This window comes from Oratosquilla oratoria, chromosome 12 (genome assembly GCF_046742065.1).
Source record: "Oratosquilla oratoria isolate Oo_2021 chromosome 12, ASM4674206v1, whole genome shotgun sequence".
Lineage (NCBI taxonomy): Eukaryota > Metazoa > Arthropoda > Malacostraca > Stomatopoda > Squillidae > Oratosquilla > Oratosquilla oratoria.
In genome coordinates this window covers 11,165,607-11,180,334 of record NC_134788.1, presented here as the reverse complement: position 1 = coordinate 11,180,334, position 14,728 = coordinate 11,165,607, and the positions used below count along the sequence as shown (strand labels likewise).

The 14,728-nt window shown below is 34.6% G+C and overlaps 1 protein-coding gene across 1 annotated transcript; it reads right to left on the bottom strand.

Annotated features, from left to right (window-relative positions):
* Positions 1–325: 325 nt before the first annotated feature.
* On the bottom strand, positions 326–11,987 carry LOC143030545 (uncharacterized). The gene is made up of 2 exons (XM_076193690.1): positions 11,852–11,987; positions 326–2,405 (listed from the first exon to the last, which is right to left on the bottom strand). Exon 2 carries the CDS (start codon positions 2,162–2,164, stop codon positions 830–832), a length of 1,335 nt encoding a protein of 444 aa, XP_076049805.1. The 5' UTR covers positions 2,165–2,405; positions 11,852–11,987; the 3' UTR covers positions 326–829.
* Positions 11,988–14,728: the final 2,741 nt, after the last annotated feature.

The window sequence follows — 14,728 nt, the reverse complement described above, 5'->3', positions numbered from 1 at the left end:
GCATGCTCCTCCTTTCTAATTCTTTGTAATAAGGTAGAAACAATGATTACTCTCCACCAGATGTACATGTGTGAATAGCTATCATCCCTCACAAAATGGTCTTGTAAACTTCACGAAAACAACAAATTCAACACAAGAACAAACACATACAAAGGATACTGCTTGACAACATGAACAAGCTCTTCTTTGCACAAATGACAAAACAAAACGGTTCAACAAACTGGATTTATTCGTTGTCAACAATGACAAATTCATCATATGACATCTAATATTCTTGTAAATATTTCACTGAAATGTGATGGTAGTCTCTCAAATGATAAAATAAACACTGCTGAGTATATTATCGTAGATATATTTACAGCAACACAAATTACAAGTTACATGGGCAAATATTCCAAAAAACTTTACATAATAGTATAGAGAACTGCATCCTTCATATGTAGATATATATATCCACCACTTACACCACTCTAAAGATTGCTATTCTTTTAAACTTTTTTTTTTTTTTTTAATTAGAAAAAACATTGGTGCACTTAATGGAACACTTAGGAATCTTTGGTTATGAAAAAGCAAAATTGCAATTACGCAATCGAACAAAGGTCACTCAAATAACTGCTCAACTGAGATTAAAAAACTAACATTTACTCGTACAGCTGACAGTATGCGTGTGTGATGACTCATCTAGCAAACATCAGATCAAAACTTAATAGACGAAAATACCATCATACAGGAATATTAAACCACTCAGGTGTTTGCCATGATGTCTTGTTTGAGATGACTCTTTTGTGAAAAAAGTTGCATCACATATGTCACATTTGAAAGGCTTCTCTCAAGTGTGGTTCACAATATGTCGTTTGAGACTACTCTTTTGTGAGAAAGCTTTATCACACAGTTCACATTTGAAAGCCTTCTCTCCAGTATGGGTCACCATGTGTTGTTTGAGACTGCTCTTTTGTGAGAAAGCTCCATCACACAGGTCACACTTGAAAGGCTTTTCTCCAGTGTGGGTCACCATGTGGTCTTTGAGAGTACTCTTATGTGAGAAAGCTTTATCACACAGTTCACACTTGAAAGGCTTCTCTCCAGTGTGGGTCATCATGTGTTGGTTGAGATTATTCTTATGTGAGAAAGCTTTATCACACAGTTCACATTTGAAAGGCTTCTCTCCAGTGTGGGTCACAATGTGTTGGTTGAGATTACCCTTATGTGAGAAAGCTTTATCACATAGTTCACACTTGAAAGGCTTCTCTCCAGTGTGGTTCAGCATGTGTAGTTTCAGACTTCTCTTTTGTGAGAAAGCTGCATCACACAGGTTACACTTGAAAGGATTTTCTCCAGTGTGGGTCACCACGTGATTTTTTAGATTACTCTTTAGTGAGAAAGTTTTATCACACAGTTCACATTTGAAAGGCTTCTCTCCAGTATGGGTCACCATGTGTTGTTTGAGACTGCATTTTTGTGAGAAAGCTTTATCACACATGACACACTTGAAAGGCTTCTCTCCAGTGTGGGTCATCATGTGTTGTTTGAGACCACCTTTTGCAGAGAAAGCTGCATCACACATGTCACACTTGAAAGGCTTCTCCCCAGTGTGGTTCACTATGTGTAGTTTGAGAGTGCTCTTATGTGAGAAAGCTTTATCACACAATTCACACTTGAAAGGCTTTTCTCCAGTGTGGGTCACCATGTGATATTTTAGATTATGCTGTTGTGAGAAAGCTGTATCACACAGTTCACACATGAATGGTTTCTCTCCAGTGTGGGTCATCATGTGTTTTCTGAGATTACCCTTTCCTGAGAGAGCTTTATCACACAGTTCACATTTGAAAGGCTTCTCTCCAGTATGGGTAAGTATGTGTTGTTTGAGACTGCTCTTTTGTGAGAAAGTTGCATCACACAGGTCACACTTGGAAGACTTTTCTCCAGTGTGGGTCACCATGTGTTGTTTGAGCCCATTTTTTAATGAGAAAACTGCCTCACACAGGTCACATTGAAATGGCTTCTCTCCCATGTGGGCCATGTGTTGTTTGAGACCACCTTTTTCAGAGAAAGCCACATCACACAGGTCACATTGGAAGGGCTTCTCTCTAGTGTGGGTCATTATGTCTCGTCTGAGATAACTTTTTTTTTTTTTTTTCTTTTTTTCTTTTTTAGAAAACTGCATAGCAAAGGTCACATTGGAAAGGCTTTTCTCCAGTGTGGGACATCAAGTATAGTTTGAGATGATTATGTGAAAAAGCTACATCATAAAGGTCACATTAGAAAATTTTCTCTCCATTGTGGGTCATCTCGTGATATCAATATGACTCATGAGATAGGTGTGCCAAAGACGCCACACCAAATATGATGACAATACGAGATCTTCAAGTACCTTTTCCAAGTAAATTTTCAAATTTAACCTCGATCTGAAATAATATAGTGGCGCATTAACCAAAATGCAGTAGGGGGAGGGGACAAACAGCACACGTAAAAGATTATATTTTGAAGAAGGAAATGGAAAGTTGAACAAATACGTAAAAATGGATTTCTGCAGAAAAAAAAGACTGGGTCAATATAAATTAATCATAAAATAATATGGCAAAAAAACAACAACAGGTGAATAGACACTGCAGAGAGATAAAGACACAAAAATAGGATATCTGTGTATAATGAAGGATTTCTAGAACATTCTTATGTAAAATATATTGTTTGCTAATAATGTAGGAGTATCAAAAAGTATGCAAATACATTAATGCATTAACCAAAGTGCAGTAAATTAACAAACAATTCGTATCAAAAAAGCTTAAAGGTAGAAAAAATAAAAATGAAATAGGACTGAATGATACAAAAAAAAAAAAAAAAAAAGGAGTGTAGAAACTGGAAAAAATAGACTGGTAAATCAAAAATTGATTACAAAGAGAAAGAAGAGAAGGCCCATCAATATATATAAATACATACATACATACACACCCACACCCACATATATATATATATGAATACACACACACACACACACACACACACACACACATATATATATATATATATATATATATATATATATAATAATAAATAAAAGCGGTTTCGTGTCTGTCTGTCTGTCAGACTTTTTTCTCGATTCGATCGATCGACTAATTTCGATTTCGACGACTCAACCTTACCTTGTAAATGTTTCAGATTAAATTTGGCTCCAATTCATGAGTAACATTCAAATAAATTTTTTCGATCGATCCAGGTGACGCGATTCGAACTGCCCGATTTGTTGTTCGTCGAATCGCACTTTAGGTTAGTAATAAATGAGGTCGTCACCTCCTCATTCGCTCAATAAAACTGGTAATTATAGCGGTAGTGTTTCAGACTTGAATCCTTTTAGTATGGATTCTAATATCATCATTTACAATGTTAACAGTAGAAGTAGAAAAAGAAAAATAAGTGAAAATTGTAATAGTAAAAAAAGAAAATGAGTGAGATGGATGAAGAAGAAAAAGAGAGAATTAGGAATGGAAATAGGGAATATCAAAGGAGAAGAAGAGAATCATTAACTGAAGGTCAAAAGCAAAAAATAAGGGAAATTGACAAGGACGCACATAGAAGTCAGAGAAAAAACTTTAATGATGAAAGAAGACAAGAAATTTTAGAAATTGATAGAGAAGAGCATAGAAGTCAGAGAGAAAACCTTAATGATGAAAGAAGACAAGAAATTTTAGAAATTGATAGAGAAGCACATAGAAGTCAGAGAGAAAACCTTAATGATGAAAGGAGACAGGAAACTTTAGAAATTTTATAGAGATGCACATAGAAGTCAGAGAAATCAATTGAATTTGGAGCAAAATGCAAGAATTTTACAGTCAGGATGGAATGATTATGCTCAAAAACAGACTAATAATAACTATGGTGAAGCGTTTACAGACCAAAGCTCAAAAAATTATACAAATATGGCATATATTGGTCAAATGAATAAAATTGGTAAATATTGTCGAGCTAAACTATTTGAAAGTGAGCCTGCAGGTTTATGCTGTTCTAACGGTAAGGTCAAACTTAAAACAAGTGGTCAACCACCTGAACCACTTAGAACATTAATGGAAAGCCAAACTTCAGATTCAAAAAACTTTTTGAAAAATATAAGGAAATATAATGAATTGTTTTCAATGACATAATTTGGAATGAATCAATCAACTGAAATAAGAGGTTTTATGCCTGTGTTCAAAATACAAGGGCAAATTTATCATAAAATTGGATCTTTATATAACGAAGTTGAAAATAATTCTAAATATGCACAAATCTATTCTATTGATGATTTGGATAGACAGGCAGATATTAGAAATAATAGATTTAAGAAAACTAATCTTCATACTATCAGAGATTTACAAAACATGCTGACACAAAACAATGAATTGATACAACAAATAAAGACAATGTCATCATTCGTTAATACACCAGAATTAAAATTATCAATATGTGCAGACATAGTACCAAGTGGAGAACATGTAAGAAGATACAATGATAGATTATCAGATGATATTGGTTTAGTAATGGTTGGCAATGAATTTCCAAAAAGGAATATTGTATTCACTTATAAAGATAATACAATAAGGAAAATTGATGAATTGCACAGATCATATGATGCATTACAATATCCATTGATATATTGGAGAGGAAATGATGGTTATAAATTCAATATTCCACTATACAGGCCTGGAAGTGATATTCCCATTCCTAACAAAAAAGTAACATGCCGAAAGTACTACTCATATCAAATGCAAGAAAGAAACGAATGGAATCATATGATAACGTGTAGAAGACTATTTCAAATGTTCTTAGTTGATATGTAAGCAAAAATTGAGTTTGAAAGGTTATTATACATACAAAATAATCAAACTAAACTTAGAGTGGAAGAATATTCATTACTTAAAGGTGCCTTGAACAGTGATAGAAATATTAATCCACAAGATTTAGGAAAAGCTGTTATACTACCATCAAGTTATATTGGAAGTCCAAGATATTAGAAAGAAAGAACACAAGATGCTATGTGTTATGTAAGAGAGTATGGTAGACCTGATTTATTCATCACCTTTACATGCAATCCGAAGTGGGATGAAATTACAGAAAATCTACAAAATGGCCAAAATCCAGCAGATAGACATGACATTGTGGCAAGAGTATTTAAACAAAAATTAAATAAAATGATGGATGTTTTGGTTAAAAAGAAAAGCGGAATATTTGGTAAAGTAAAAGCATACATTTACACAGTTGAGTGGCAAAAAAGAGGCTTACCACATGCACATATATTATTATGGCTTGAACAAACTATACATGCAGACAAAATAGATTTAATAACATCTGCAGAGATACCAGATCCATCAATTGATTGAGAATTATATGATATTGTTGTAAACCAGAGGGTGCATGGGCCATGTGGTGACCACAATAATCAGAGTCCATGCATGAACAATTCAAAATGCTCAAAAAAATATCCTAAAGCTTTTATAGCTCACAAAGTCAGACATATCTGGATATCCATTGTATAGAAGGAGAGATAGTGAAAATGGTGGTCAAAGTGCAACAATAGTCAGAAATGGCAAAACCTACACTATTGATAATCGATGGATAGTGCCTTACAATCCATTATTATTAAAAGCATTCAAAGCTCACATTAATGTTGAAATTTGTTGTTCAGTACAATTGATAATGTACATAATAAAGTATCTGAATAAAGGCAGTGATGCAGCAGTATTACAATTAAGAAGTGGTGAGGACTATAATGAGGTTGACAATTACATTTCAGGTAGATATTTGAATAGTAATGAAGCTGCATGGAGAATATTTGAATTCAATATACACATGAGACATCCAGCTGTTCAGCAACTTGACATTCACCTTGAGAATGGACAAAGAGTTTATTTCAATCCAGATAATGTACAACAAAGAATTATTAATCCAAAAAATACAAGTTTAACATCATTTTTCAAATTAAATGCAGAAGATCAGCATGCAAATACTTTACTTTATCGAGAAATACCTAATCATTATACACTTACTCCAGACAAAAAGTGGAAAAGAAGATTAAATGGTGGGATAGTCAAAGCATGTGCTCGAATGTATACAGTACCTCCAAATCAAACTGAATGCTTTTGTTTAAGACTACTCCTTAATCATGTTAGAGGTCCTAAATCATTTAAAGAAGTTAAATATTTTGATGGAACACAATACAATACATTCAAAGAAGCATGTTTAGCAAGAGGATTACTTGAAAATGATGATCATTTAAGATTTTGTATTCAAGAATCAATAATATCTAAATTGCCATGATATTAGTATATTGTAATCCAAGTAATCCAGTAGGACTTTATGAAGAATTCAAATCACAAATGTCCCTTGATATACTGAACCAGATGACTGAAAATCAAAATGAAGATATTGATAACATTGAAATTGTATATTCAGAATTATTACACAGATTAGAATCAATTATAAATGAGACCTTAGGAGATAAATCACTTAGAGATGTAGGATTACCAGAACCAATGTTTGATCAATTTAATGGTCAAATCGATTCTGATCCTAATACTGTAGATGAAACAACTAATTTTATTGAAAGAAATGAAATTATGCTAAATGTAGATCAAAGAGAAGTTTATGATAAGATAATTGATTGTTTGAATGGACTAAATAATACTAAGCTTAAATTCTTAGATGCTCCAGGTGGAACTGGTAAAACATTTTTACTTAATCTAATATTGGTTAAAAATAAAGTTATTAATGGAAAAAGTATTTCTGTTGCATCATCAGGAATAGCATCAACATTATTAGATGAAGGCAAAACTGTACATTCAATGTTCAAGTTACCATTTTCATCATCAATATCTGATGAATTTTCAACATCAATAAGGAAAAATAGTAATTTATGGAACTACATTAAGAATTGTGATCTCATTATTTGGGATGAAGCTGCAATGTCACACAAAAATATGTTGGAAGCAGTTAATAAAACTTTTAAAGAGATTAAAAATTGCAATGATCCATTTGGAAATGTTGCAGTACTACTTGCAGGAGATTTCAGACAAATATTACCAGTAGTACCAAGAGGAACAAAAGCTGATGAAATTGATGCCTCAATCAAATCTTCACAATTATGGAATCTATTTGAAAAATTATCTCTAAGGATCAATATGCGAGTTAATTCATTGAACTCAACTGATTTACAGTATTTCGCAAATAGATTGGTTGGAATTGGTGAAGATAAAATCAATAGCTGTGATAATAGAATTGCATTACGATTTGGAAACAGAGTATCAGCAATAGTAGCATTAATGGAATCAGTTTATAACAACTTTGTATCTAATTACACAGATATGGACTATCTATCTGAAAGGGCTATACTTGCTATAATAAATGATGATGTTGACTCAATAAATAATGAAATTCCTTGAAAGGATCAGTGAACCAATTTATACCTACAATTCAATTGATAAGGCAATAGATACAAATTAACCCATTCAACTCCGATGACAAGATGTCTTGTCATTTGGTCAAATGAAACAAAAAATCATAAAACACCAAAATGTTTGATCAAACACCAGAAAAATATGACGTCAGTTCTCGCTTCGCTCGCAGCGAAGCGAGGACTGACGTCATATTTTTCTGGTGTTTGATCAAACATTTTGGTGTTTTATGATTTTTTGTTTCATTTGACCAAATGACAAGACATCTTGTCATCGGAGTTGAATGGGTTAAGAAGTTAATTTTCCAGTTGAATTCTTAAACTCATTAGAAATATCTGGAATGCCACCACATTGTCTAAAGCTTAAAATCGGAGCACCTATTATACTGTTAAGAAATCTTAATTCACCTAAGTTATGCAATGGAATAAGAATGGTTGTTATAAGTTTGTCAAATAATGTTATAGAAGCTAAAATACTCAATGGCAAATATAAGGGTGAACAAGTGCTTTTACCAAGGATAAAGCTTATAAATGAAGAGCCAATTAAATTTTCAAGATTGCAATTTCCAGGTAGATTATCATATTCAATGACAATTAATAAATCTCAAGGACAAACATTTAAAAAAGTTGGCTTAAATTTAACAAACGAAGTATTTACGCATGGACAATTATATGTTGCTGTATCAAGAATAGGAGATCCAAGAAATTTATATCATTATCAAGAAGAGGAGAAGACAAAAAATATAGTCTACAAAAAATTATATAGAGATATGATTGCCAATGAAAAGATCATAAAAAAGTTATAAAAAAAAAAAAAAACAATTACCAACATTGGCGATAGTAACGTCCCTACCCAACTTTCCGTCCATACAATGCAGTAATAATAATTTTTAAAATTTCTAAATGTATATCTCTAAGAGTGAATATACAAAAATAAAATCCCCGCTCATTATTGAGTAAATTTCTTTGTAAATTTTCTCATAATTTTATGTGAAATATCTGGCAGGTACATTAACAATCATCTTCCTTTAAAAAATTGCATATTTTTCATTGAGAAAAAGTATATATATATTTTTTTAAATTTTAAATTAAGAGTTTATCGAATTCATCAAGATGCTGAGATCTCAGGGGCGAAGCCCCTTTCTAACAAAATCTAGTATATATATATATATATATATATTAAAACTTAAACCCACTCTCGGAGAAAGATAAGCTGAGATACAGGTCTTTAAGATATTAAACTCAGAGGTGACTTGATACAGGTCTTTAAGATTTTAAAGGGAATTGACATCAAAAGTGACAAAATTTTCACATTGAATGAGAATCAGACAAGAAACAATGGTCTCAAACTGTCCGGAAATAGATTCAATTTGGAAGTAGGTAGAAACAACTTTGCCAACCGTGTAGTTAATGAATGGAATAAACTTCCTGCACAGGTAGTGCAATGTATTTCAGTTTGAAGCTTTAAGAATCATTTAGATAAATACCTAAGTAAGATGCTGTAATGGTTATAATTTATGTTATATTATTTGTTTTATTTGTCTGATTTTCACTTATTATTAGTTATATGTCAATTTATTATCATTTACTATTTACATGTTTGTTTATTATTTTAACTATACCTATGCATTTATTTATGTATTTCATTTATTTTTTACATTATTATAGTTTTTCTTCATTATTTTATTATCATGATTTTTTTTTTTTTTTTTTTTTTTTTTTTTGCATCCGACCTAGATATGGATCAAAAGGTCTCCTATCGGCATGCTCCGCCTTTGTAATCCTTTGTAATTTCGACCACTAACTGTGGTCCTCTTCAGCAGCTACAATTATAGGGTACATAGACAAGGTGTTATATACAGAGGAGGAAGTAACATTGGGGAACTCAGGAAGCCTCAGGTCACTTGCCCTGAGTGAGGTCAGATGTTACGTTCTGTGGAGATGAATTTGTCAACTGCCATACTAGTTATGGCCATTGGAAGTACTATAATTTGGAAACTTTTTTATTAAAAAAAGGATTCAATAATTTTTCTTTTGAAACTACAATGTGAATTGTATACTATAGCTGTATTCTTCCAATCTATTCTGTGATCTAAAAGGCTTACTGAGTTCCCCAATGTTACTTCCTCCTCTGTATATAACACCTTGTCTATGTACCCTATAATTGTAACTGCTGAAGAGGACCACAGTTAGTGGTCGAAATATATGGTTTACTCTGTATCTCAGCTTATCTTTCTCCAAGATTGGGTTTAGGTTTTATTTTATTCGTGTGTTACGATACCTACATTACTTAATTTGATATATATATATATATATATGTGTATTTACCTAGTTGTATTCACCTAGTTGTAATATACGGGAGGGGAGCTATGCTCATGGTGACCCGTCTTTCTATCTCTCCACATCAAGCTCTATCTTAAAATCTTGTACAGTGTTAGCACATACTGTTTTGTTGTCTAATTTGTTCCATGTATTTATCACTCTGTGTGGGAAACTGTTCCTTTTCAAGTTTTTTCTATAACTATCCTTTTTCAATTTTTTTCCGTGTCCTCTTGTTTTACCGTTGTCCCACATTAATAGGTTGTTCCTGTCTAAAACTTCCATTCCTTTCATTATTCTGTAGATAGTTAGCAAATCTCCTCTTTCTCTTCTTTGTTCCAGAGTTGGTAGGTTCAATTTGGATAGTCTTTGCTCATATGTTAGTTCGGCGAGTGTCGGTGCTAGTTTTGTTGTCGCTCTTTGTAATCTTTTTAGTTTCTAAATATTCTTTTTGGTACTGGGTGTCCAAAGTGATGCTGCGTACTCGAGTTTTGGTCTTATTAGTGTAGTATTTTCCTTATCATTTCTTTGTCCATATAGGTAAATGCCACTTTGATTGCTCTCAATAAGTTGTAGGTTTCTCCGAACATCTTGTTTATATGCTTATCTGGTTTCATGTCCTTTCCAATCATCACTCCAAGATCTCTTTCATAGTTTGTATTATTTTTTCTTCCCCAATTCTGTAATCTTTTGATATTCTATTTTTACTCTTTCCAAATTCCATTATGTTGCATTTCTTAATATTGAATTTTACTTCCCACTATTGAGTCCAATTCCATATTGTGTCCAGATCTTGTTGCAATGAGTTGCAGTCCTCTTCCGATTTTGCCTTCTTAAGTAATTTTGCATCATCTGCAAAAAAAAGTATATAGCACTCCACGCCTTCATTCATGTCATTAATGTATACAGCGAACATGATCGGGGCCAGTACTGATCCTTGCGGGACCCCGCTTTTTACTTCTTCCCAGTTGGAAATTTTTTCTCTAATTACAACTCTCATTTTCCTCCCAATCAGAAAGTCTTTCATCCATTCCAATAATTTTCCTCTGATGCCACCTTTTGACTCTATCTTATTTATTAGTTTCCTATGAGGTACCTTATCGAATGCCTTTTGCAGGTCCAGAAAAGCACAGTGTGTGTGTGTGTGTGTGTGTGTGTGTGTGTGTGTGTGTGTATGTGTGTGTGTGTGTGTGTGTATGTATGTATATATATATATATATATATTTATATATATATATATATTTTACATATATATATATATAATGGAATAGCACAGATAACTGGAAATAAGAAATCTTGGTAAAAAGTTTGCACAGGTGTACACCTACCCAATAATGAAGGATGTCAGAAATCAATTTGTGATTCTTACTATTCCTTTATTGGATTCTACACTAAATCACTTGGATTCCATAGTCAGGGATCATCCTCACACACAGAAAACGAATAGATTTAGGCAAAAATAGCACCAGAAGCCCATGAATAAAACTTATTTTTTATGTCTATCATCTTAGGAGTGGCAGATGAAAATAATCTAGTCAACTGAACCTTACCTACAACTAGGTTAGGTTAGACTCCCCCCAACAGGCACACAGTTTTATCAACTACAAAAACAAAGTGAATGGTGAGAGTAGCTTGTTGAGCTATCCATTTAAGTCAGTCACTTGAATTAATTGCGTTTTTTCTTGAAAATTTGTGCCTGCCCGTAAACCAGGAGGAGCCAGCACAACTGGAGATTGATGGGAACCATCACCCCCGCTGAGATCAGGGTGCAGCTGCTAATAATATTGGCATCGTATGGTCAACAGACCGTGTATATCAACTGTCCCAAACCACCTGAAAATTTTGAGTCTCCCACACCACAAGAGATAAATAAATAAATAAATAAATCGATAATGAAGAAATGTAAACAAATAGAGAGATCAGGAGAACGTGTGTCATACTAAAGAGGGGCATTATTATCTATATGTGGTGATGTTGTATTGACAAGGAATTCCATGGAAACTCCTTTTGAAAAAAATCGCGTTACTGGGACTGAGCCTGCAGATAATTTCTGCCAATCAATGAATACATGTACACGCTTGACCGTTGGATATAATGATGCTTGCTTTTTACCTGTAAGACTTTCCTGTCCTTAAAAAATCGATGGCACTTCTTGATTCCGTATATATCCTACGAACCATAAAGATTCTTGCAAATTCTTACATAAATCTTTCAAACACGGCTTTATGGTGTTTACTTCTGGCCAGACAAACCCCAACGTATAATTTTATATAGAAAACTCAGATTTATGGTTTGTTAAGGGAAGACCTTTGATTAACGCCTCATGAAGATGATTTTGTTTCTGTTGTCATATTTTCCAAACTGAATTTAAGTAATCTGGTTATACTGAATTGAAAAAAATATAATAATTTTGATCAATCAGCTCAGATTATTGAATGACACTGAATTTTTTAAGACAATGTTTCCATTATAATTATTTAGTGTCAAAGTTATGTTACTTTTAATTAAATTAAAAACATGCAAGAATATACATTAATGTGAAAGAAAATACTTTTTAATGATTTTCTCTTGATTTTCACCAAGCAAGTCACGTTTATACACCGACAGTAATCTATTAACATGTTTATGTCCCATTGTCCCTGATACCTTTCTTCCATAGTGCGATTGTCGTGGTGGAACCTTTCACCTTGTTCTTCGCTGTAGTCTCCACAGTTATCAGGAATATAATCTAGGTGCGACCTTAGAAAATGCATTTTACTGGCATGCGGGCTCCCGGACATTTGGCCGGCAATGTAGTAAACGTACCTACATGTATGTCACACTCATTATCGTACTGTTAATTATAACGTCAGTAACTTTGTTGAATTGGGTAGCTACCATTCTCAGCTCCAGCATTCTGAGCCAGCCAAGCCCAAACGAAACCAACGTTATCAGTTACTTGCCTCGACATTGATACAGTCGCTGGTCATTGAATTAGTTTCATCGTTAGATGATGAAATTTTGTGAGGGTTTCTTGGCTACTTTGAAGCAACGTGGATTGGTGTTATTCGCCGTGGAAGACGACGAAGGCCATTATTTGATCCCTAGAATGGTAACCCTCTATTTCCGAAACCTGAAAGGTAACCCCGGGAGAATTTCTCTCGAGAATCAAAATTTTGAATAATACACTTAAGGTGGAAATGTTTTAATTGTGAAAAAGAAAAAAAATTACAAATAAAATACAACTCATACTCTCTTATTGAAATAACTATTTGAAACAAAACACTTTGAAAACAAAGAAAATACAACTCTTACTCTCTTACTGAACAAAATTCAAATGAAATCATCCTATGCATCATAATTGTGTTTGAATTAAAAAAATCAAATGGGGACTTTTTCTTGAAAAACTTAATGAGGGCACTGTTACAATGACTTTTATTATTTTCATTGTTATCAATGTTGTCATCATCTTTACCACTTGCTATACTCCTTGCATTGAGAAATGGCCGTTAGGGCGGAGCAATGGGAGTTCCCCTGTGTTGCCACATATAATTATTTATTATTTTATTTTATTCTATAATCTTATTTTATATTTTTATAATGTTGCCACATATAATTATATTCCAATTTTTTGTCACACACCACCACTGAGGTAAAAATCAAAGCAATGTTTTCTATACAAAGGTTTCGTTTCCTCGAGTCAGACATGGCATATGAGCAAGAGAGAGCGACGTTGCCGCTACATCTATTCTCTGGCCCCGCCCCCCTCACACTGCATTCAGTGTGAGCCGTGCGGGCCGTGTTATCTGTGGAGATGTGGCAATACCGGGAAATCTCCTAACCCCGCCTTAGCGGTCACTTCTCGTTGCGCTGACTATAGTCATTAGTCTCCTCATGTTCTCTCGGTCAAGGAACATCTCCCGTGCACGGACGTCGTCGAGCGATGTTTCCCGCTTTCTAAGGGCTTCGTCAGCGTTTTGGTCCCATCTCTTCCTTCCTCGGTCTTCCCTGGGGACGTCTTGTGTTGGGCATCCAGTGATACCACCTCCTCGGCGTCCTATGTTCCTCCATCCTTTTCGTATGTCCATACCACCGCAACTGGGTCCTTTCAACGTAATTGATTATGCTTTCCACTTCCAACTCTCTCCTGATGGTCTCATTTCTTAGTCTGTCCCTTCTTGTGACTCCACGGATCATACGCAGGACTCGCATCTCCGCTGCCTGCACTCACTCGGGATGTCGTTTTCGTCGTCAACGTACGTCCATGCCGCCTCACAACCGTCGGTCAGCATGGGAAACGGAGGAAGGTCTTATAAATTGTTGCCCTGACTTTCACCGGTACGTACTAGTCCTTCAACAGGGGGCACAAGAAGTTGACATTTGCCGTTTGTACTGACGCAAATTCCTGGACAGTGGAAGAAGGTGGTAGATGAGGAGGTGTGGGTAACACGTACCTTAAGTGATTGATGAAGGGAGGGGGAAGATAGCTGCAGTTGGGGAACCGAAGTCCAGGTGATTTTTATCACATCTCGGGACCACTCGCCTTCCCTCCAAGGCAAGCGTGAGTAAATCAAAGAGGGGGGAGGGGTATGATGGGACAACTCATTAAGTGAACCGTCCTAGGCTAATGAAACCCAGAACTCCTATTGTGAGTTTTAATGAATTTAAATAATTAAACACTAGCAATATAACTTGATTAAATAAGGGTTTTAACAGTTGGTTTTCATACATACATACATCCTATCTATTCCCTGCGCGCGTTCCTAGCTTAAGAAATTGTTATTGAATGAGTACTTATAAGTGTCTTGCTTGTGGAGACGTCTTCAATTAGCATGATCTCCTGCTGAGCTTCGATCGGCGCCACTTCGTTTGGTGGGGGCGGGGGGTGGACGGCCTGGGCGCGCTGTGATGGGGGTTGTAAGTCACTTCGTCGGCGTACTTTTCCCGGTCAATCGCACTACACTCAGAGTTTTTGCTTGAGGGGTTTATACCCAAATAATCGACACTCGA

What these genes read in the sequence shown, in the direction of transcription:
- LOC143030545 (XM_076193690.1), bottom strand. Translation starts at nt 2,164, where the DNA reads ATGCAGTTTTCTAAAAAAGAAAAAAAGAAAAAAAAAAAAAAAAGTTAT.